The 25,494-nt window shown below is 34.6% G+C and overlaps 1 protein-coding gene across 1 annotated transcript; it reads right to left on the reverse strand.

Annotated features, from left to right (window-relative positions):
* Window positions 1-5,993: 5,993 nt before the first annotated feature.
* LOC142621901 (uncharacterized) lies at window positions 5,994-11,879 on the reverse strand. The gene is made up of 5 exons (XM_075795274.1): window positions 11,214-11,879; window positions 8,623-10,990; window positions 7,731-7,791; window positions 7,420-7,643; window positions 5,994-6,423 (listed from the first exon to the last, which is right to left on the reverse strand). The coding sequence occupies exons 1-5, from the start codon at window positions 11,326-11,328 to the stop codon at window positions 6,369-6,371; spliced, it is 2,823 nt and encodes a 940-aa protein (XP_075651389.1). The 5' UTR covers window positions 11,329-11,879; the 3' UTR covers window positions 5,994-6,368.
* Between the last annotated feature and the right edge of the window lie 13,615 nt (window positions 11,880-25,494).

Below are 25,494 nucleotides of genomic sequence, written 5' to 3' on the forward strand. Positions count from 1 at the left end.
GAAATCCTTCAATAGAAACTAAGGTTTCTTTTATGTTTTTTTAAAAAAGTTTTTTTTAGGTCTAGAATTAATATTGCTTTTAAAATTTGTGGCATTGGAATTATTGTGAGATTTTGTTTGCTATTGTGATTGATTGGAGATCTGGCGTGGGTACGAGAACATACGTTCTGAGTGGTGTACTTTTTTAGGATCGTACTCTTAGAAGCTAGTATTATGAATTTTCTCTTCATTATGTTAGATTTTGTGCAATTAGCCATGTTAGATTTTTCCTACAAGCCACACCAAAAAATATTTTCTAAAACATTTTTAGGAACACAACTAAACACGGGAAAAACTGTCTTCCTTAACAAACATTTTATATAAAAAAATAAAATAAAAAAAAACCCCTTAAGGCCTAATAGTTATCCATGCCCATTTAGAAGCTAAGTCCATCTTTCATACGACATATACATATTGTAGAAGAAAATCCAATAATCATGACAAAAAAAGAGACCATTTTGTATCAATCTAAATGATAAGGAAATTACCACCGCACACCATTGGTGCGATGGTCACTCCAAAAGTATAAGTGCTTGTGGAGTGTGGGAGGCAAGGGTCGGGGTTCAAGTCTCCAGGAGGGAGCTTCACACATATATATACTTAGATTAGGTTATAGTAGAAATTCTATCGTGTATAAAATAAAAAAAATAAAACAAAAAAAATTGATAAGGAAGTTTAATTACGATTACTAAAAGTTTTGGGAGAAAAATTAATAATATCTCTAACCGATATTGTAGGTAATTTTTAATCAACCTTGTAATATGAAAAATTATTTATTATTATGTGAATAGTACTTCATTCACAGCTTCACTCATAAGAATAGTGGTTCAACATAAAATTAATTAATAATACTCACTATTATTTGTGAAGAGAAGTTATTAGATACTCTAAAGGCATAAGCAATGCTCTCTCCTCTCACATAAAGTGTGAACCAGGCATATGAAACCTGTCTCTCACAAGCAGGTAGAGTTCATCTGCTTGTGAGAGGCTAGTTTCATGCACTTCGCGCATAAAATACTAACCGTCCTACACATAGACCCCACTATAGGACCCATCTCTCATGAGAGAGAGGAGCGTGAAGCCAAAAACTTTTCAATACTCTTTGACTTGCATTTATGGCTGAATAGTTGGAATACTCTTTTTTTCGGCAATCAGGAGAATAAAACCATTCATTTACTTGTTCTGTAGTTGGTAAACAAATCATGGACCAAGTCTATCTTAGGTTATCAATGTTGACACTAACTTTATATATGGTTGGCTGATGATGGCTACTTTTTTTGTGGTTGATGATGTCTACTTGATATAAAAATTAATAGATCAAAATCAAGCTTTGTGCTTACATCATTTGGGATATCAATGCCACTTTTTTTTTAATCTAAACAATACTGTTCAGTAGCAAAATCACAAAGGGGCAAAAAAATATTTATAAAGAAGGGCAACTAGTCCATCTAGCCTATGGTTCCCAAAGCAAAAATCAAGTATCGAGGAGACGCAAATCTCTCTCAACATTAAACAAAATGGCCCATTAAACAATATTATGAGCAACAAAATTAGCTTCCCTTTAATTAACGGTCCAATCAAAAAAAGTATTTTAAATCATTTTAGTTATAACCAGTGGTTAAATTACATTCGTGCATCTCCTTCACTATGTCATTATCATTTCTTATCTTTTCATTTTAATGCACCACTCTCTTTCTCCCAACAATTTTTTTTTTTTTTTTTGCATAAACGGAAAATATATTAGATAAACAAAGGTCTTACAACAAAAATATTACAACAGGACTACAGAGCAAAGAACCACATCAACACACAAACTAAACTGAAAAAACACAATCCGATCAACACCAAATCGAAGAGAGGAATAGCTGAAACCAAACAAAACACTATTGGATCCTTATTAACAGCGACAACTCCGGGATGAGACAAAACCCATGGAGTCCCAATATAAACATTGCCACAAAAAGGTGGGGCATGTATCATACAACACTTCCCTTTCCGATTGAGAAGCACCCCTCTTTGCCAATAAATCTGCACAACTATTAGCCTCTCTCCATACATGCTCAACGCGCGCCTCCCAGTCCCTATTGAGGACCCACCTACAATCCAAAATCAAATTAGAAAATTCCATAGAATAATCCTCATTAGTGTTCAACCATTTGTAAGCAAGAAGAGAATCTCTTTGAAGACAAACTTAGTGATGACCATTGGCCCATGCTCGAACCAATGCCTCTCTAATACCCCACAGTGCAGCCATAGTATTATTGGTGACTCCCAGTGCAATGAGAAACCCTATAGCCATTCTCTATTTGCTGAGTGAGCCACACCACTCGCACTGGACTCGCTGGGGTTACCTAACGAGCTTCTGTATGTATTAAGAATTATATAAGGAAAAGGAATCAGGCTCCATCTAATGTATTTAAGGGAAGATGGGGGTGAGTGCCTCGACGGAACTGTGCTGAGAAAGAAAAACTTTGTGGCATGGGATATAGCACTTTGTTTTAAAGTATGATAAGGAATGAATTTTCCCATAAATATCAATGAATTTCGTCCCAACCAGATCACCCACATGGTAAAAGTGAATATAATGTACCTTGGAATATAGCACAAAGAGGAAATAAGTTTGGAATTAGGTTTACACCAATCATGCAACTCAAGCCTGAAAAAGTCAGAAATAAGTAAGTGCACTGGAAATGAGGACCAAATGTGACGTGCAAAGTGGCAATCACGCAGAACATGAATTGGTGTTTCAATCTCGTTGCAACGGGGACACACTTGGTCTCTCAAGGCAACATGTAGGAAAATGACCGATTTAGTAGGGATGCAATGGTGCGCACATTTCCAAACAAAAAGTTGAATTTTAGGAGGTATTTTTAATTTCCAAACCCAAGACCATGTTACCGATGTCCTCCCTGTTGCCCCATTGGATTTAGGCACAAAATAATGGTATACGGATTTTACTGAGCAACTACCCACGTGGTGGTCCTAGACGTGGTCATCAGTAAGAGTAGGAGTACCAAGAATAGGCAGTGGTTGAGCATTAAATAAATTGGGTTATAGTCGATGGCAAAACCATACTAAGAGGTGTGAATCCCATTGGTGATTGTCAGTGATCATTCTTGCCACCTTGTACTCATACTCATGAGGGAGAAGGGGGGCAATGAATGAGATCTCGGATTGGTCTCAGGAGAAGCCAATGGTCCGTCCAAAAATTTATGTTATGGCCATTGCAAATAATCCACCGCAAACCACCATGCAAGAGGTCCCGTCCACACAATAGAGCCTTCCACAAGTGAGATCCAATATGCGAAGTGGTCTACAAGAAATCAGTTGTTCGGTAATGTTTTTGAGAAAGAAACTTGGCTAATAAAGAATGTGGGTTTCTCCATATTCACCACGTCTGATTCATAAGAAAGGCATTATTGGTAGTATTGGAATCCCTAATACCCAGCCCACCTTGGACCTTAGGCTCGATGAGCGTGTCCCACTTAATGAGGTGTACATGCCATTGTGTCGGTGTGTCTCCCCATGGGAAATATTTTATGGCCCTGTCTATACTACTCGTAGTACTCCTAGGGAGGACAGTTGTTTGCATTTGATAATATGTAAAGGGGGAAAGGACGGATTTAATTAAAGTTAACCTACCCGCTTGAGAGAGAAGCTTAGATTGCCAAGCACGAATACATGTGTGAATTTTGTCTTGTAAGGGTTGGAAAGCTGGTGTCGATTTTCGTTTAGGAAGGAGAGGCATGCCTAAATATTTGCCAAGATCTTGGACAATAGGCATGTTTGTGAATGAAGAAATGCTACACTGGGTATCCAAAGGAGTGTTCCGTGAGAAGAATAGCTTAGATTTAGTAGCACTACAAATTTGACCCGACACCTCACAAAAGTTCGAAAAAAGATTAAAGAGGGTCGTGCAATCCTGAATATTTGCCTTGGCAAAAAGGAAAATATCGTCCACAAACAGGATGTGATTGAATCCAATAGGTCGACGACCAACCCTAATAGGAGAAAGTTGTTTTGTATGAATTGCCTGATCTAATGATAACGACAAGTGATTCAGGCAAAGAATGAAAAGATACAGAGATAATGGATCCCCCTGCCTAATGCCACGGGATGGACGAAAGGGCGCACTCACCACCCCATTCCATAAAATAGAAATTGAGGAGGACGAGATACACGCCATGATTAAATCTATAATAGGAGTGGGGAAATGGTAGAACATCAAGGTATACTTAATGAAAGACCATTCCAATTTATCATATGCTTTTTCCAGGTCAATTTTGGCTGCCAGGAGAGTAGTTTTCCCTCACTGGTGGTGAATAAAGTGAAAAAGTTCTTGCGCAAGGATATAGTTGTCCGTTGCTCTTCTACCGGGGACAAACCCTGATTAGGTCGGATGAATCATGGCCGAAAAAAGAGGTTTAAGCCTATTGACTAAAAGTTTAGTTTTCCATTTGTACAACGTGTTACACAAACTAATAGGCCTTAAATGAGTCACTAATTCAGGGTTAGGAACTTTTGGAATGAGCACTAATTTTATCTGAGTTAAGTCCTCTAGGATACATGCTGTGAGAAACAGTGTTTGAATGAATTTTGCAATATCCTCACCTACAATCTGCCAATTATGTTGATAAAAATAGGCATAGAAACCATCCAGTCCCGGAGATTTTAAAGGATGCATAGTAAAGAGAGTGGCACGAAAAATTTCTTCCTTGTCTAAAAAATGGATAAGAGTGTCACACAGAGCCTGAGGGTCAAGGTCTGAGGAAGAGAATAATAACTGTGTGGGCAGTAACGAAGTAACCAACAACCCGGATTGGAAAAGACTCTAAAAATGAGTGGTGACATGGTTATGAAGGTTAGATCCCAGAAGCCATTCCTCTAACTCATCTTTTAAGGTGACTATATGTTGACGTGCGCGTTTAATTTTAGCTTGGACATGAAAAAAGTGGGTGTTGGCGTCCCCATAGGAGAACCACAGAATTCTAGATTTCATCTGCCAAAGCAAGAATTCATGGATAAAATAGCATTATACTGATTGAGATTAAGTGTTGTTCTAGCTGTAATAAAAAGTACGAAGGCCGGCGGCATAAGGCTCGTTGGGTGCCTAAGAGCCGAGCACGAATGCGTTTTTTATTTTGGTTCACTTGACCAAAAACATTAGTGTTCCAATCAGCTAGACAACCTTGAAGGTGGTGAATTTTTTTATAGAAATTTCCCGTGAAGTTGTCTAATCCCATAACCTGAGGTTCATGTGAAAACCTACATGTGGTGACTAGTTGATGGAAAAGAGGGTGAGTTTGCCACATAGGTTGAAAAATAAACTGTTTTATTGGGGAACGCCGCACCCACCACTCAGCATTTATAAAAGCCCAACAATTGCTTTGCTTGGGCTGTTTGCGTAGAAGATTTTGGTAGTTGAGCCATCTTACTCAAGTCCTAATCATTTATTTTTGGCTCCAAAAAAATGCTAATTATTGTATCAGAAGCATAGCTATGTTAATTACTATACTAAATTTGTTCGGCCTTTCCTAGTCAACCGACAATTATATGGTGAACTTTTTCTTTCGCCTGGTTAGACTTTTCACCCTACGGATCATACAAGCCACCTTCCTCTTGTGGCATTTCAGGAGTGTGCACCCCATCTATATATTATTATTATCACCACATAGGCATATAAATCGGATACAAGTATATTGATATTATCACCAAATAAGTAAATAAATCTGATCACCAAGTAATAGGGTATAGCTTTAATTGATTTTTCTGGGGGTTATTTGCTTATATACAAATTTTTAAAGTTTTTAAGTTCTTTCTTTTTCAAGTTCAGCCGTACTTTTATCTACTTTTAAAAAATAAGCCAATCCAAATGCATACGAGATATGTGAAATGCTAGAAGGAGCTGTGGCCATGTCTCTCATTTGATATGCTGCAACAGATGACAGACCCAGTAACATCTCAAGTCTCAAGAGACCTTTTAATATGGCTACCAAAGCATTCCAGTGGATGCACTCAAATGCTTGACATGAAAAATCTTGCACCTTTTGCTGAATGTTCAACAATGGATCAGCTACATTAGCTCAATATACCATTACCTGACAATTTGCCTGGTCTAATCAGCTTGCCCACAAAGAGATCTATATGTATGACCGATCGAGCACATATGTTGCAAAGGACTTTGGCCTTGCATGTACATTGGAACACAGCACCCAAGCTAATAAATACTAAATACACACCCCAATACTGCAATTGCCATATCAATTTCATTAAAAGAACACTGAAGCACCCACAACTCAACAAGGTCATCAAATCCAACAAAATACAAATCATATAAACCTTGCCGGGACTTTCATGCCGAATCCACGTTTTGCCTTCTCGACACTGTTCAAAAAATTACCCATGGTCAATGACACATCATAAAGAATGCAATTTATCCCATCAGAAAAGAAAGACACTCAACAGTTTTGAGCATACATTTGCCTAACAAACCATACTCCATGGAACTGATACCATAAGATAGGGCAATTTAAGTTGTGAGATAGAAATTTTCTCAAATTCCAATTTATACTTGGTCTACATTTTTCTTGGTGGGGAAGGAAAGTATACTCCTTGTTAAAGAAGTAAATTAGTGTTCCTTATGCACAAAGTATACCTCGTCCACCAAAAATAAGGTTTTGAAGTCTTATAAATAGACAAACTACAAAGGGTTTGGTGGCTTAAGCCAAGGGTCCTCTCACACAAGGAGAAAATTTGAATTAGCTTGAGAAACCTTTAGAGAGAAATTTTATTATTTGTGAGTGCAGTGCATAAACACTTTGCAATCTCTCTTTGATATAGTAAATTCATGCCTTGTTGCTACCCATGGACATAGGCTATTGCCAAACCACATAAATTCTTGACATTCTTCTCTAATGTGGGCTTGTGTCTATTTTTCTTGCTAGTTTTCTTTGTTCCTATCTTTTATATGTGACATCTTTCACAAGCCATAATAGTTGTCACTAGACTCGCTACCAATTTTTTATGGGAGTGCTATCCAGCGGCCCTTTCCCACAACAAACATAATCAAAGCTTTCACTATCACAACACCTTCTACATGGCGGGATGTGAAAACATGCTAACTAGTTTCCTCCTTTTCTTTTCCTTCTTTTGTTTTAAAGTCCATCAGGTAGCATTGAGGTGTTGGAAACAAGTAATGGTATCACCAATCATTAATTTTAGTATATACACTAGAAAAAAACTGATTATGGTATCACCAATTGTGTGAACTACGAACCACAATTCTTAGGAGTTAAGAATTTTAATCTAATTGATGGTTTTAGCATTGTCTCAGAGTTTCAAACATGCTTCTAAGCATTGTGAATGATTAGCAGGACTTACGTTGGAGCAAGTTTGCCCAAGCCATCTATTTCTTTGCCAGAGTCCTCATCTACAACTCTCCCAGAAATCTCAATAATATAAAATCTATCTCTTGCAGTTGGTAGTCCTCTGCTGGCAAGCAAGTCCAGATCTTTCTGATGAAGCTCTCTCCCATTAACATAGACACTTGTGTTTCCACTAGAACAATTTGTTGGAATGGGATAGTTGAATTCTTCAATAAATGGCTGCAAAACAACAACAAAAATTTACCTATAAATTCATGATATTAAATTTTGTCACCAATTTATGAACCAAGAACCAATAGATCTCACAGGTATTATGCCAAGGCAAGGGTGGCCCATCACACCCCAGAATCCAGCTCGAAAATCATACCTGGTGAAAGCAAAGACAAAAAAGAAATATTTTTAGTATTTTAGCTAAATGAAAACTGCATAATATCATGCAAATAAACAATGACATGAAGAAGTCCATTTTAACCAAAAAATATCTTGCTTCAACATAAAACGAGCTTGAGGTTTTTAGATGATTATAGACCAATACCAACTATATTCCTAAGTTCTCCTGCAACCATGACAAGAACACACAAATTTTCTGGGTAATTAATGCTTGTTGGAACCATAATCTTAAATAAAGTTCCTGCGAAATCATAAATTACACAAAATAATATGAGATCTAGTTGAATCAATACTCATAGGCATAGGTTAACCACTGTCTTAAAGAGAGTCTTGGCCTCCATAAAGCACTTAAGGATTTCGGGCCAAGCCATCCCTTCGGTACATCATACAACTGAACTAAGGCTCAACCATCCTACTCTAGCATGACAAGAGTGAATACAAGTCTCTTCACACCAAATGCCAAACTATATCTAGAGACACCCATAAATTCGAACTATCAAGCCTTGTAAAAGACTTTTTTTTATTGCCTCTATTTGTGAATACACCATCAACTATGTAAGAAATCAGGCAATTATTTTATAGCTTCATAAAATTTAGAATTAATTGGTCACTAGGTTAGAGTTTCATTTATGGAAGCATCTTCATATAAATTAATAATACAATCTCCTAATTTGAATTGCCCAACAATGACCGTGTTTTTGTGTCACCTACATGGAATTATTCACAATATATTATTTCAATCCAAGATATGCATGTTTTGGATGATATATAGTGCATCAAACACCTGATTGTGATTATATAGACCTACCAATAATTTCCTGGCTGAATTGGCCCAGCTGACTTTTCAGCCTTTTTAACAACACGGTCTGGCATTGGTTGCCCATTAACGAAAACATTAGGTCTTTCATTTTCCAGCCTTCGAGTGGACCTAAAGCTCTTCTTGATGCGACCAATGAAGAATGATTCAGTATTCTTGTTCATCTTATGTTGATCTTTTTCCTTACTTAGCTCCACAGAGTCTTGAGATAAACTTGTATGAAGATAATCATTGAATGACACCTCCATCTCGGTTGCCATTGACATATCTTTAACAGAATTTTGTCGAGAAGTGATCCTACTAAGGACTGCCTTGTCTTGGTCCACACGTTTGCTATTGTTTCCCTGCCCATATTTGCCCACTGCAAGGTCATCAGAAAAATAAGAACTGTCCAGCAACGGTGAACCTGGAAGTGTAGGAGACAAGTCATCTCTCAAGGGCTGCACAGCAGAGTGAGAAATATCTCCCTGGACAATTGATGTACCTGGGCTCTCAGAAGAAGAAGAAGAAGAAGAAACAAAAGACGAAGTAAGGCCATGTCTTTTCTCAGATTCGCTTAAGTTCAACCTTGGGTCTTCTGATTGCATACAGTGCCTATTATCTGTCAAATCGAAGATATAACTAGGATTATCCAAATCTTCAGAGCAGGAGTTTATGTTGCCAGCATTCAAACAACCTTGAGAACTTGGATTGCTTTCATTTAATACCTCTTTAGAACCTTCATCAGCCTCAGTAGATATTTGCTTGGTTTCTTCAGGAACAGGCACACTTAGTTTCTTATTTACAATCTCAAACAACACTATGGTTGAACAGGCACCACATCGCATTTTCTGCTGATTCTTCTCCATCTTTCTAAGTTTTCTAGGAAATTTTAACAACTCAAAGCAATTATGGCAAGTTATGAATGGGGCACCACCTGCTAGAGGATTGCAATGCCGTATATCCCCATGGGCTGCGATCACCCTTCTTCGACCACTCTGACCAAGACCATCCATGTCTGAGTCAATGTCACTTGCCCATCTTGTATGCATCTGCGGATTCCACGAGTAAGGATTGGCAACTTGAGGATTATAACTTTGTGGCCCAAGATTGTCGTGGCAGTGGAAATTGGAATTGATAGGGTCCTTCTGAATCCTTCTAGTGTTATACACGGTGGGTGGAACTCGTGGAGGAAGGTGCCAATTCTGGTTGAGGCAATGATAACAAGAGCATGCAGGCTGGTGGAAAAAAGTTTCAGGTTGATACGATGATGCAAAGGGATCTTGATTGAATCCCATGTACTGCCCTGGAAAGTATTCATAAGGCGGTCGTTGTAAGTATTGACCGGGAGGTTGATGGAGAGGCCTCCTTGTCATTTGTGGCTGATATGGATCCTCATATGCAGGAAACTCATTCATGACATGCCTTGGAGGATAGCAATTCAGTGAATCCATGTTATGGTGATTCCTAAAAGGAACAGTTCCATTTGTATGATTGAAGTAAGGTGGCCGTAGGCCATGCTTATCCAGGGCAGAAGGCTGCATTGAAACGTTATAAACATCCTGGCCACCATAAGGATCAGGCTGAGTCCTATCAACAGGGGCCCTTGGATTATCTTCCACATCACAAGATCTGCTAAGTTGATCCTTCAACTCCTCCAACTTCCTAAGGAGTTCAGCTCGATTCTGTTCTAGATGTACAACTCTGTTAGACTCATCCGATTCATCACCATGCTTTATAGGATCTCCATAGCCATAATACGATTCTGGCTTATAGTTTGAGGGTCCCTCATTAGGAAAAGCAAAAGCAGGATATCCCTTTTGATCAACAACCGCCCTGGAGCTTCTGTAAAATCCCCCAAACTCATCTCTTTCCACACCCCACTGCTCCATATTTGCCCTTGATCTCGAAGACCCAGCTGAACTCCTAAACTTGGCCAAATTTTCCCTGGTACTCAAATTAACAAAATCAGGCCTGTTCATTTTCACATCATGCTTGTTTCCATGAACCCAATTGTCAACAGGGCGTTCAGACAGTCCCATATATCTATCAAAATATCTAGTTTCTTTCTCTGTGCCACCCTGTTCAACCCTTAAGCCCTTAACCTCTTCCCTAAAATTTCTATCATTATCAAGCAAAACTTGTTTATTCTCTACTTTTGACAAAGAATTACCAATCAAATTAACAGTTCTTTCTCCAAAGATGCTCTCTTTCCCCCTATTCACTTCAATCCCGTCACTCCCCCTCTCAGTATCAGAAGCAATGCCTAAACTACCATCCTCTTTCTCTGACAAACTCTCCAATTTCTCTGAACTCCCTTTACCCTTCTTCTCATCAGATGTCAACAAAAGCCCATCATTCCCAGGAGCTTTCTTCTTAGCTGTAACACCAAAACAGCCTTATATATTGCTTTTGAAATTGTCAAAAATAAAATGAAACCCCTTAAAGAACTAAACTTTGACATCTCTACCTTAAATTTCAAACATCTTCTTCTTTTTTTCAAAATTGTTTCTATTAATTCTTAGCAGTCAAACTAATAAGAGTCAAACAATACAAAAACTATTAAAGTTGGAGAAAAAGAAAGGGAGGAAAACCAAGCTTACCTCGAAGAATAGTACCACAACCACCACACCGGTAAACAGAGAAGTCAGGGAACTCTTGTAGCAGGTTTTCACACTTGGGGCAACGAACTAACCGAACGTTGGACCGGTCAGCCATTATTAAAGCATCAAAATCCAAGACCCAGAACCAGAACACCAACCTAAATCATCCAAATGCTAAATACCAACCCAACAAACCTCGAAACCCACAAAACCCTTTAAACTAAAAACCCCCCAAAAACTCAATAAAACAACAACAATTTCTACTTGAACACATTTTCACAAGAAGAAAATAGTATATACCCACATAAGAAATAGTTACAAAAATGGAATTGCATAAACGACATCCTACAGAGACTCACAGTACTACTACTTTGGGCTTCGTGGCTGGTTTGGTTTTCCAAACTCCCACTTTTTTCTTGCTATTGAAACAAACTAAAATATTCTTGGTTCATAAAAAATAAAAAATAAAAAACAAAAATATTCTTGCTATTGAAAGTTGAAACAAACTAAAAGAGTACAAAAATACTAACAAAACAAAACACAACAGAACAAACTTGTTTCGTTTTAAATTTCCGATAAAGATTAAAGAAGAAGAAAAAAAAAGTGGTTATTGAACTGAGAATATACAGTTCCCAAGAAAAGGGAAGGAGTTAATATAGTTGGCTCGGTTCCCGACAGGTTTCCTGGAATATAAAAGGCATACAAGCCGTGACCAGAAAAAGAAAAAAAAAAGCGTGTACGTGTCTAGGAAATACGCTTATAGGACCGAACTGTTTCAAAGCTTAGCTGGTTTGAAAAAGTAAAAGTAGTGGTACACCTATTATTTTTTTACCACTCAACCTGATACACCTATTATTTTTTTATTACTCACAATTCAACATATGATAAGTTGCAGCAAAACTTACTTTTTTTCTTCTTTTTTTTTTTTTTGGTGTCACTCGCATTTCTCTTTTGGAAAAGGCAAAACTAGCTGTGGTTGGCGTTGAGTTGACGAGTGAGATGGTTGACCGATTTGATAGAACAAGAGATTAACGGATATGTTACGCTTTGGTTTAGTTTAGAATTTGATTGAATGATAGAGAAGGCCCCCCACATTGATACCACAAGACATGGAAAAGAATCACTGTCCCAGAGAGTTTCTTGGATAGAAGAAGATAGAACCAATGAAAGTAACATGCCTGTGCAAGTGAGATTATAATAATCGAGTCAGAAAATTTGTTTGGAGGACCGTACTTAACCTGAATTTTAATCTTTTATTAATATAAAGATTTTATTAACATGTGTACTTAGAGTATATTTTATTAAATTATTTATAAAAAAATGAAAAAATTACTAATACTTTTTTGACAACTTTTGAATTCTCCATAAAATATTTTCAAAACTGAATGATTAATGTATGTCATACATAACCGAGCCCTTGATATGAAAGTATGTATCTATTATTAATTGAATTCGATTATTAAAAAGAATAAATATCATAAACTATAAATTTAAGAAAAAAGTACATGTCATTGTCGTTTATATGAAGAATATTTTGAAGAAATTTTTAATATTTTATGTTTTTCTTATAAATTTTAATGCAAAAGAATATTATGTATATGTATATATATTCTTAAATCGCATGTCATATGCTCAATAATTTATATGCCACGTGAATTTTATATTAAATATTTTCTTTAACAATTTGTTCATGATTTATAAGACTAAATTTGTGATTAAATTCCTATAAAACTTGTGATTAAATCAATTATAAATCGTAGATACATGATCAAAACAATAAAAAACTAAATGGCATAATAACAAATGAATCAAGGTTGAAGAGATATTAATACATGTGAGCTTACCATCCTACACGCCGGCTGCCCAAGGAGTGTTAAACTATGTGAAACCTAGTTGTATTTTACTTGGATTTTGACCTGATTCAATATAAAAGTGTTATAGTTTTTAATGAGATCTTTTGTAAGGTTTAGTCTATAGACAAGCCTTCTTAGGAAAAAAATTTGGCCCGTTTTTAACCAATTGTGAATCTTGTGCCCAGGAATTAAAAAAAAATGGCGTTTCAAGTTTGGGTTTCAAGTGTTGTTTTAAGAAAGAAAATTGTACTACCACATCTTATATTTTTTCTTATGAATAGTGAAATCACTGCAAACTTTGTAGATATAGGAAAATTGCCGAACCATGTAAACATTTTCCTGTGTGATTGTTTTTCTTTAATACATATATATTTTTTTTTCATTATTTTTGCATCTCACAGATCTGGGAATTTCATGTATATTCCCTACACTTGTTGGGAAGATTGTTAGATTTACACGTGTGAGTGAAATCCCACATTGAATAATGATGAGAATAATGAGTGGTTAATATAACATAATTAAGTACATACTTATTGGACTTAAGCCTTTTGAGTAAAAGTGTGTCTCTATATGTTATATTAACTACTCAGCTTCTCAAAGTGTCTATCTCCCCAACAAGGATTACGCCACATGGTTTAGGTTCAAGAACCAACTTTAACTCCTATGAAGAGGTCTAACAAATCAGACTATGAACTCAGGGATATGTATGAGCTTAGGAATGTGTTAGGCCCCTAAGGCCCTAGGTTGAGCAAGTCGACCTCTGCCAGTGTTATTAGACTAATCTTAAATAAGGATATTGTTAAAGGAGCTTTATCCTAAGCATGCATTTATTTGCATAAAACACAAGAAAATGTTTTCAAAATTTATTAATATGGAAAATCAACAATCAAGCATATATTGGTAATGAAATATTTTATCCTAGTTGCATTTGTGGGTGGGCTGAAGATATAGGCCCATTCCCATAATAATTTGGGCTTGTTTTCAAGTTGGCCTTGGCACAAAAGGGGCCCAGGCTAGCCAAATGGACAACGAAGTGATGGACTCCACCTCGGCGAAACTTTCCAATTAAAACCCCTGATTGCCAAGGATGTAAGATAATGCATTGGGAAAGTCCGCTCGGCAAGAACAAGATTCAGCGTCAAGTACAAGTTACCAGAATGTCACCTCAGCGGAAGGAAGTGGGGCCCCTCCCTGATGTGTGACATGACACAGTGAAACAATGGGCAAGACTGAAGAAACCACCCAAACTTCAAAAGTGGAAGGGGTCACTGTCAGACCAAATATCCCCTCATCATGACCACCCCATTGAAACAAGAGTATAAATTAGGGGGGGTGGGTGGAGAGGAAAAGAGAAAGGTTGGAACAACATTTAGGGGACAGATACACAAGAGAAAGTGAGAACATAATTTAGGGGTTATTGAAGTCCTGCTCAAATCTCTCACAAGTAACTCAGCAGTTGGGGAGCCTTCTCGGCTGGGCCTAAATTTGAAGCAGACCAACAATAATTAGAACTAGGGCACGGTCTGTCGTTGCAAGAATCACTCCAGGGGTCTCCCATTGTAAACCATACCTAATCAAGAATACAAATAAATTAGGAGCCCGAGTTCCAGAAAGCCTAAGGGTTTTTAGGAACGAGCCACCACATCATTCAAATCAAATTAATTATAGCAATGTTAGCTATACAAACTGTGAAAATAACTAATTATTATTTATTAGCCAAATCTTAAAGCAAGCTGCATAAACAGGCCCAAAACCCACGCATATAACCTTAGATGGTTAAGTACACACCCGCATGCAAATGCACGCCACATTGACCATCTTGTTGCCCTAACTACAAACAAACATTTCTCACTTGTTTGAAAATCAAAACTATGTCAAATTTTTGTCCATTTAAAGTCTTAGATGTCTACTCAAACATTTATTGTAATTTAAAAGATATTGGCATTACAGTGAGAAAAAATAATTTTTGAGTATTACTTTTGAAACAATTTTGAGTTGTAATTACTTTTGAACTATCGGGAATATAAATATATCAATTACCCTTGGTTAACATTTTGTCAAGCTCCTTGTTAGGACAGTGGATTCAAGAGTACAAACCAATACAAAATTGAGTGTCTATATTACATCTTACGCAAAAATTACTTAGGTTGAATTTATAATTATGTATATCATCGCTTAACATATATCTTATCTTGTGAGGGTTATGATATAATTCATATGAGTCTTATCTACAAATATCCTTCTTATAATAATAATAATAATAATAATAATAATATAAATGTTTAAAGAATTTTAAGGGGCCAAGAGGTAACTTTCCTAAAAAATAATTATAAATATAATTATAATATAAGGGAAAATAAAAACTTTTTCAAAAATTTTAGAAGGCCATGGCCTTGGAGGTGAATATATCCACTAAAAAAGCATGCACCTTATTGATTCACATACTTCAAAAAGTCACCATGTTCCATCTCAGCTTTGCAATCAAAACCATTTTTATATCATATATATATATATATATATATATATATATATATATATTCCTTCTGAATGTAAATCCTTGGTCCCTTTTTTTTTTGTGTTCTCCCAATTGTGGGACAATATATTTGTATTCTATTCCTCCTATAGAAAAACACCAAAAAGCTTAAGATTTACACATTTGTGACCAAGTTTTTTTTTTTTTTTTTTTAATGTGACCAAGCTAATAAGTAAAGGTGTATACCCACTTATCATTGCAAATTTGCAACCTTACTCAATGGATTTACTTAGGGCCCGTTTGGATTGAAGAGGAAGGGAGGAGAGTAGAGTTAGTTGAGAATAAACTGATTTTTTTGTTAATTTTACTTTACTCTCCCTCATTCTCCCTTAATCCAAATGGACCATTAGTAATTTCAAGAGCCACAGGTGATTTACCAAAGACATTATTGTTATTATAACTACCAATTAGGTCATATACAACAATAGTATGGTGAGCATCATTCGTATCGATTTTAATGCTTAAAAAGTTTATAGTCCATTAAAAGGTTTATAATCTAGTAATTATAATTTGTCAAGGTTTGTTTTTGACATAAATAAAAAATTCATCAGTAAATCCCTGGACTTCTTGGATAACTTAAATAGTTAAATGGTAAATAAACAAAGCAAAAAGGAAAATGCTAAAAATACAAACTTTTTGATAATTTTTTTATAAATTGCTGATGTGATGAGTGATTATTAGTAAATAAAAAAGTGATGTTATTAGTGGGACCAGATGAGAACTAGTAAGAAATTGTTCACAATAACAATTTATAAAAATATTATAAAATAATTTGTGGTTATAACATTACTTAAGCCAAAGTAGTAAAATTTTCTAGAGATAAAAAAAAATTTACAAAAACTTTTATAAAGTGCATAAGTGATTATTGATAAATAAAAAAGTAATGTTATTGATGAGCTCAGCTAAAAATCAATAAGAAATGCAGTGGTTAGCAATCCATTTTAGGAAAATTTTGATACCATTTTTATGAAAAATGAAAAAGTTGTCAAAATATTAATTGCATTTTTTTCTTTTCTCATAATTTTTTTTAGAATGGATTGTTAACCATTATCCAAATGACATCCGTTAACATTTTTCTTTGTAAAAATATTGTAAAATAATTCGGTAAGCATTATTCAGGTAGAGTTAACAAGACTAATGCTAATGTCAAAACTTGTGACACAACTCGCCATATATTGAGTTATGGTTGATGAAGGAATATCCCCACATGAACTTACTATCACCTCTCTACCAACTACCACTCACCTTGTAGCACAACTCATCCATGTAGCGAGTTATGATCGGAAGAGAAATATCCCACGTGAACTCTCCACCATCGCTGTACCAATCAGAACTCGTCATACCACAAGGTGTGACACCAGCCTAGAGTTAACAAAGCAATTATTCATTTCTCTCGGCTCTCGCAATGATATGGGGTTTGGGGCGCACAATTCCAAGTAGATATATCGAAAATTGAGTTTAATAATTCCTTTTTGACCTTCTGATTTCTGAACCTTATGCAGTGACAATAACATTTCAGGGCAAGGCTGAGTCATATAGACTGAACGACTTTTTCTTTTTCTCACTTTACTGTACATATGTCGAGTTATGGTGGATATAAGGTGTCTCCACATGAATTCATTATCATCTCTTCACCGACTACAACTCACTTTGTGGCACAACTTGCTGCATATATAGCAAGTTATGATTAATAGACATTAATTTTCACATGAACTCGCCACCATCACTGTACCAATCAGAACTCGTCATACCACAACTTGTGACACCATCCTAGAGTTAACAAAGCAATTATTCATTTCTCTCGGCTCTCGCAATGATATGGGGTTTGGGGCGCACTATGCCAAGTAGATATATCGAAAATTGAGTTTAATAATTCCTTTTTGACCTTCTGATTTCTGAACCTTATGCAGTATTTTAGCGTCAGTGACAATAACATTTCAGGGCAAAGCTGAGTCATATAGACTCAGCGACTTTTACTTTTTCTCACTTTACTGTACACGGCCTAAATGCTAGTTTAAATTGTTCAATATATGACTTTTGTATTAGGCGATTAGCTATATGAGTGTTCCATGTTGAGTCATCTGGGTACTGTTCGTTGCAGGCAGCATCTCAAAGTCAGAGAGAGCCTTAAGCTCAAAACGCTTCCAAAGTTGATATAAAAATAAATAAATTATTAGTTTGATACAATATAATTAATGTATAAAAAAAATTAATATTATATATCAATTTTTTTGGGTCATGTTAATGGATGCCTTTAGAAAAATGGTTAATAATTCATTTTAGGAAAGTTTGACATTATTTTTATGAGAAATGAAAAATGCTGACTTTGAGATGCTGCCTACAACGAACATTACCCAGATGAACAGGAAAAGGAAAAAATGAGGGCGACTTGAGTTGGCATCTTAGGCATGGTCATAGTGACAGTTTACCCGTGATGGGAATATATACGAAATTTCTAAACCTGTGAGATGCAAAAATAGAGAAAAATATATGTTAAAGAAAAAAAATAATCACACACAAGACAGTATTTATGTGGTTCGGCAAATTGTCTACGTCCATGGACTTGCAAGGATTTCATTATTCTTAGGGAAAAATACAGATTTCGCAATACAGTTTTTCTCTCTAAAAAATGACATTGAAACCCTAATCTCCAAAACAAAAGTTTTTATATCCTGCACACAAGATTCACAATGGGTTACAAAAACGGGTCAAACTACGGCTTGTGCCTATTGGCCCAAGCCTCAGCTCCATAGACTAAGTTTCAGAAAATCTCTCATTAAAAACTGTAACAACATTATTTTGGATCAGGTCATAATCTGGGTCAAACACAACTAGGCTCCACAAAATCCAACAACTTGTTAGGCCTGGGCCTGTAGAAACAAGAGATTCAGATGAGCCATAACTGTACACGCAACCTCATCTAAGATATTAGTGAACATGAGCCGATGGTAAGAGTGTTCATAACTACCATACCAACAACCCGATGGTAATATTATACATCAAATACAATTTACCACGTCAACAAATTATAAGAAGAATTATGAAAAATATTGTCCAAGTTCTTATGGGCAAGGAAAAATTCATAGTTGATTATAATAAGTTATGAACTATATTAGAATCATCCTCGATAAGCTAATGTCAAGTTATCTATTTTATTCAGAGTAGACCAAGACATAGAGAGATTGACAAATCAACTCAAAAGACTAAGATAAAGAAACACTTTTAATTTCTTCATGCTTATTCTGGATTGGAAACTAGGAATTCTTATATAAATAACTACATTTCTATTAGTTATTATACTCTAACATGATATCTTCTATATAAAATTGTATGATATATTGACTACGTCAACATTATTCTTAATTATACAAAATATGATGCAACGAAACTTTGGGCTTCAATATTGAAGAACACGTACGGTGTTAGCTTGTTCACAAAATACTTTATAAGATTATTAAACCAAGGAAATTCTTAATTATAAAGTATATACTGATTTCTCTATAATTAAAGTCTGATTAGCAACAGACAAGAGTAGCTTACGTTGGTTCTGTATATTTTTAACACTTTGTACCTTGGACTTTGGAGAAGTAATCGTGGAGTAGATGGATATGTCGTTTTCTATTTTGATTTTTGAAGATGATGTGAACCAATCAAGTTAGCCTAGCCCGATCGTACGTACTTTGCATAATATGTAATTGAGTTTATTGATTGAGTCTTGCTCACGTGATACTTTACATTAATAAAAACAAAACATCAAATATAATAAAATTTTACTTTTTCGTATGAATTTTATTTTATATAAATAATTTGATTTTTTTTTTAAATATGTAATTCGATAGTTGGGAAGGAAGAATTTAAACATTGGATGTTCCTATTGCAAAAACCAGGATGTATCAAATAATTGAGTTACAAAACTTTTTATTAGGACCCTTTTGAGTTTATGTCATTATTTTATTAGATATACTTGTTATTATGTTAATAAATGTCCTACAGCATTTGTTAATGAGCTATTTTAGGAAGTTTCTTATTCTACTTTCATGAAAAATATAAAAAATGTCAACAAAATAAATTGTTTATTTTCTAAAAAAAAATTAATTTTTTTTAAACCAATACTTTTATAGCATTTGTTAACTTTTCCCTAAGTTTATAATATCATATCAATTATATATCTAATAATTGTTCTATTGTTGCTAAGAATTTGAATTTAACTTATACTTTTTAGTATTTTCAACAAAAACGTTTAAGAGTAGGAACATTCAGTATTTTTAACTTATACCAGTCTCTCATTGTTGTAGGCTATCGAACTATCATAAATTAATAAAATACTTTTTTTTAGAATTAGGGAAAAAAAAAAAAAAAAACCTCTGACCCAATGATGAGAACAAATATAAATACAAATATTATTAGTATGAGTAGATGGGTAATGTTCAGAACATAATTATTTTCAGAATTTTTTGTTACAACTCGTGATTAATAAGATGAAATTGGAGTAAATAAAATCTATTACTAACATCATTTTACCGCAAACCGATTACAACTCTCTTTTTACTTCGTAGTAGTAGTATATGCAATGGTAGTTAGTTTATTGTTATTCTATCCCTGTCAGAAACAGCTTGTTAGCTAAAAGTCAATACACGTGTTGACAAGTCGCCACGCGGCACATTTTAACTCTGCAATTATTTAGTCCAATTTCGAAGTGGGCACAGAATTATGAAATTGCCGACCTTGCGATGAATGCTATATGTACTTCTTAAACAAATTGCATATTCGGTACTTGTACCTGCCAGCCAGAACTTAGTAGAGAAAACTAAAAGCATATCCAAAAGAAAAGGAAAAAACACAACTTATTTCAATGTCTTACTTCTTCATTTTTGAGAAGGAAAAGGATGACTTTATTTAATCAAAGACCGAAAATCAGCTAATACAAAAGATGCAATATCAGTTGGATAGGACTCCAACCAAATTGAAATAGAAAAACAATGTTTAATTCTATGGGTTAGGGCATGAGCTACTGCATTACCTTGCTTACAAACACGAGAAAAAAAGGTACTTACAAAAGAGTTAACAATACATAAAATATCTCGAATAAGATGTCCACCCGAAGCAAAGTCCCAGCCGCCCCATTGAAGGGCTCTCGTAACCTGCTCTGAATCCCTTTTGTTAGAGATATATTAGCCGATTAGCATAAGCCCAAGCTTAATTCTACTTTGTGTGCAAGCCAAGTTTCCTACTTGTACTAGAAGTCTATTAGTTTAGGGTTTAGTCTACTATATATACACATATTATGGTTCATTATAATACAGGATTTGTACTACACTTTAATATATTATTAATGTAACCCTTTAGGGTTTCTTCCGTGGATGTAGGCCGTTAGGCTGAACCACGTAATCCTCTTGTGTTATTGTGTTCTATACTTTATGCTTTCGCTTCCGCATCCATAATAGCATATTCAACATGGTGTATCAATGCTAATATTTAACACCCTTCAAAAATCAACTTGTCAAGACTCAATTCCTAAGAAAAAAGTGCTCTTCAGGCAGCCAACAACTCCAATGTGTCCACTGATGGTGGCTTTCTGATCTTTTTCGCCAAAGCCGCCTTTACCTCACTTCTAGAATTGCAAACAATCACCCTAACCCCAGCTTCATCAGATTCACCAAACATTGCCCCGTCGAAGTTAATCTTCCAAATATCACGTGCAGGCGGACTCCAACGCCTAAGCGTAATTTTACAAATAGAGGGGGAACTACGCTTCAGAGACTTAAAATCACGACTATAATCTCTCGCAAAACCTGCAATTTGATCCAGTGGCCTCGTGCTTTCGTTCAATTGGGTCTTGAATCTGTGATACCACACTGACCACGTAATCGTAGCAAACAGAGCAACTGTCTCTGATTTTGTGAAGACCTGCTTTACTAAATCTCCAAATGATATAAAGACCATCCCGAACCTAAGAACCCAACCAAAGTCTTTCTCTCGTACCTCCTTAAGACCATTATAGTGCCACAATGAATGAAGAATATCTTCTGAAGCACTTGAACAACGAGTACAGGCCGCATCAGTGAGGATTTTGCGTTTCACCAAATTTTCTTTAGTGGCTAGGGAGTTTGTGCAAACCTTCCAAAGGAAGTGTTTAATTTTTCCTGGTACTAGAATTCTCCAAAACTTCTTCCAGAAACCCCTTTCTTCAATGCTGGCTTGAGGCAAAATTTCAACGAAATCTTGGGCTTCACACAACAATCTATACTTGGTTTTGACTGAATACTTCCCCGACTGTTCAAGGGGCCAAATCAACACATCAGGCTGTGGAGTCGAGCAAAGTGGAAGAGCTTTGATCCGAGTTGCATTAGGAGGGTGCAAACAGCAATCAATTAGTTGAATATTCCACCAACCCGAGGACTGATTAATGAGCTCGGAAACTGTGGCCTCCGGGTGAAGCTCACTCGAGGAAGAAGATATAACTCCATTCCCATTTGGCAGCCATTTATCACTGAAGATTTTGATATGTTGACCATCTCCTACTCTCCATCTTGCACCAGCTTCAATCAAATGTCTTGATTTCATGATGCTTTGCCATGCATAAGACCCCGAAGATGCAGTAGCTTCAAAAACAGACCCATGAGGAAAATAGTTGGCTCTAAACACCTTATAAAACAGTGAGTGTCTGTCATGAACCAACCTCCACCCTTGTTTTGCCAACAAAGCCTCGTTGAACTTACACAAGTCTATAAAACCCATGCCGCACTCTTTCTTAAGTTGACATAACTCCTCTCATTTTTTACAATGTATTTTCCAATGTTCCCCTCTTTAACCCCACCAAAATTTACGAACAAGTTAACTTATTTTTAGAATGAAAAATAATAACGGATGCTCTTAGAGCATTGATTAATAATTAATTTTAAAAAAGTTTTTATGATAAAAGAAAAAAAAATTAATATTTTGACAGTTTTTTTCATTTCTTATAAAAGTTTTAACAAAACTTTCTTAAAATGAATCGTTAACTATTACCTTAAGGGTACTCATTAGTATGACCCTTTTAATATTATGAGTTAGGTTTGATTAATTAATGTATACCCTAATCCCTTTACGACATATACTAATTATTTATTTTTTAAAAATTTTATTAGAAATTAAAAAAAAAACAAAGTTATTCATTTTTTTATAAAAAGTTTTTAAAAATAGCTGACTAATTTATCCTCTAAAAGTATACCTTAATTTTATAAGTTTTAATTTGAGAGTTTATTTTTTATTTTTTATTTTTAATTTGGACTTGAGATAGTAAGATGGTTATTTTAATATTTAGGAGAGTTTTTACAATTATAAACTTTCTATGCAAGTGTCAATTTGCTCATTAGACTCTGGATTTATACAATTGAATCCTATATATTAGATTTATTACAAATAAAACATATTCTTAATCTTTTTGCTAAAACCTAGAGAATTTAGCCACATAATATTTTCAAAGAATTATTGATAATATGACAAAAATCATGTGCATATTCATAATTACGTTAGTTAGGTTTTAATAAAAGTATTAACAGAATGTTTGATTTGTTAAAAACTTTATATCTAGGGATTAATTGTTCAAATTGAATGTTCAACAACTAAATTAACATTTACACCAAATTCTAGAAATGATGTTTATAAGTCTATTACAATAACTAAATTGACATTTACACCAAATTCTAGAAATGACATTTGTAAGTCTATAACAACTACACAGTAGTGTTTGAACTTCAAAATTTTAAGCATTTAAATTTCATGTTTAAATTTTGTGTTTGGTTAGTATCAACTTATAAGCTTAACTTTTAGTTTTTAGTTTTTATGCACAGGTTTCTAAAACCTTACTTTGCTTGATTTTTCTCATGTTTTCAATTTTTTTTTCAAAATATAAGTATATTTTAGCACATTTTCAGTAAAATATTTTAAGCAAAAAATTAGATAAATTATTTCCAAATAGTCACAAATTAATTAGGAGTTGTTTTTCAACTTTACAAACAATTTCATTCTTAAATATTAGACTTTTATATTCTCCACTATCGCTATTATTGTCTCCATTATCACTATCACTATTCACTACAATATTGCCATTAATATCACCACTGTTGCTGCCAAGCTCTACTGTCACTAGCAATGCCACAATTACGGTGATTATCACGGTCACTACCACTAATATCACCAACAATCGGGATACCATATCATCCAACATCAATGAATCATTATTATATATATTATCTTCGTAACTCTTATAATATTTTAATTCCTTAAATTTAAAAGATACTCATCCAGAAAATGAAAGTTTAAATCAATGAGCTCGAATATATCATAAATATAACTTTAAAAATTCTTCAGCCATACACAATCAGATGGATATTTCATGAAAGTTTAACTCTTTTTTTTTTTTTTCTCAAAAAAAAGATGGATATTATGAACTTTGCTCTAAAAAAAACGAAGAAGAGATGATGTGAAATAAAATTATTTTAAATGTGAAAATATCATCTCCCCAAAACAATATCAGAGTACCAATATAAGTAATTACTTCATGCCAATAATTGGAAGAGTTTGGTTAAAATAATCCTGTGCCATATATGTGTGTGTGTTTTTCTAAAAATAAAAAGATACTCAGTGTTGTTAAGTCGTCCTACATCAGTAATGTGTGATATTGAGAAGGGGTTTATAATTTGCTCCGCGACATTAATTGCCGCATGCAATTTTGGTATTGGCGTGTGATCGTATTCTCTTATCTTATCCACCTTCCCTTATATATATATATGTGTGTGTGTATGTTTTTCTCCAAAAAAAAAAAAAAAATCCTGTGCCATATTAATTTTGGTAGACATCATCAGATTAACCGATGCTTTTTTTTTTTTTTTGTACAAAATATTTTCTAGTGTAATAATCTTTTATGCTATAATATGGCAAAATATTTTCTCTAAAAAAATTTAAAAAAAGGGCAAAAGATTGTCAGTTACCGTGTTTGAGGTTTATGAAAAAAGAATGAAATATAATGAATACTTTACCCCAAAAAAATCAAAAAATTAATTTAATGAAAATGATTTAATTCTTCTTCTTTTTTTGGCATAGTTCCATAGTTAGGAGAGAGGGGGATTTGAACTTGACCATATCAATCTTTGAAATATAAAAAAGTGTCAACTAAGTTAAGGCTTCTGATTAAGTGAAATAATCCTAATAATGTGATTTGGAGTTATATAAAAAATGAATTAAAAATAAGAAATGTATAATATCACCATGGATAAAATTGTTATTTCATCTTCATTTATGATTTAACTAAAGAGAGGAGCGTTCCTCCAATTTTTAGAGATATGCAAAGAAAGCGAATGGAATACAATAAACATTCTTTTAAGGTTATTCTATTGATTCCTACTAAGTTCCTGAAAACTAATGAATATACAGAATATCCATTAAAAGTTAAAACTACTTGCTATTACTTTCAAAAATAAAATTAAAAAAAAATACTTTCTATTTCTCTGGCTTCTATGTTTTCTTCTTCATGACGGACTGTATTTTTAGTTTATTTGGGCCTTGCCGAATCTGCTTTTGAACTCTGTTGAGTGGTGAGTTGACTATTCGTTTTTTTTTTTTTATCACTGTCCTTTATAACATGTCATGGGTTACAAAATGGCAAATTTTGCTCAAACCCATTGGACATGTTTTGGGCCCAAACCCACATGAAATTAGGCTTGCATAAAAATGGATGCAATGCGATTGCCACCACAACAAGACTTCTCTTTCTTTTTCATATTTGCCCTCTCACAGAGTTTTTTTTTTTTTTTCCCTCTCACATAGTTTAAAAGTTACGTTCTTCCGGTGTTTGATACAAGAAGATATTCCTTATGTTTTACTGCCAGCATTTCGTACAAATATTCAGGTAGAG

This window comes from Castanea sativa, chromosome 1, assembly GCF_040712315.1.
Source record: "Castanea sativa cultivar Marrone di Chiusa Pesio chromosome 1, ASM4071231v1".
NCBI lineage: Eukaryota > Viridiplantae > Streptophyta > Magnoliopsida > Fagales > Fagaceae > Castanea > Castanea sativa.

Excerpts from the sequence above, each read along its gene's own strand:
- LOC142621901 (XM_075795274.1), bottom strand. The coding sequence starts at position 11,328 with ATGGCTGACCGGTCCAACGTTCGGTTAGTTCGTTGCCCCAAGTGTGAA. Across the intron at positions 7,792-8,622 it reads ATTCAGCCAGGAAATTATTG|GTATGATTTTCGAGCTGGAT; the intron begins GTAGGTCTATAT and ends TGCTTTCACCAG. Across the intron at positions 6,424-7,419 it reads TTGGGCAAACTTGCTCCAAC|TGTCGAGAAGGCAAAACGTG; the intron begins GTAAGTCCTGCT and ends TTTTTTGAACAG.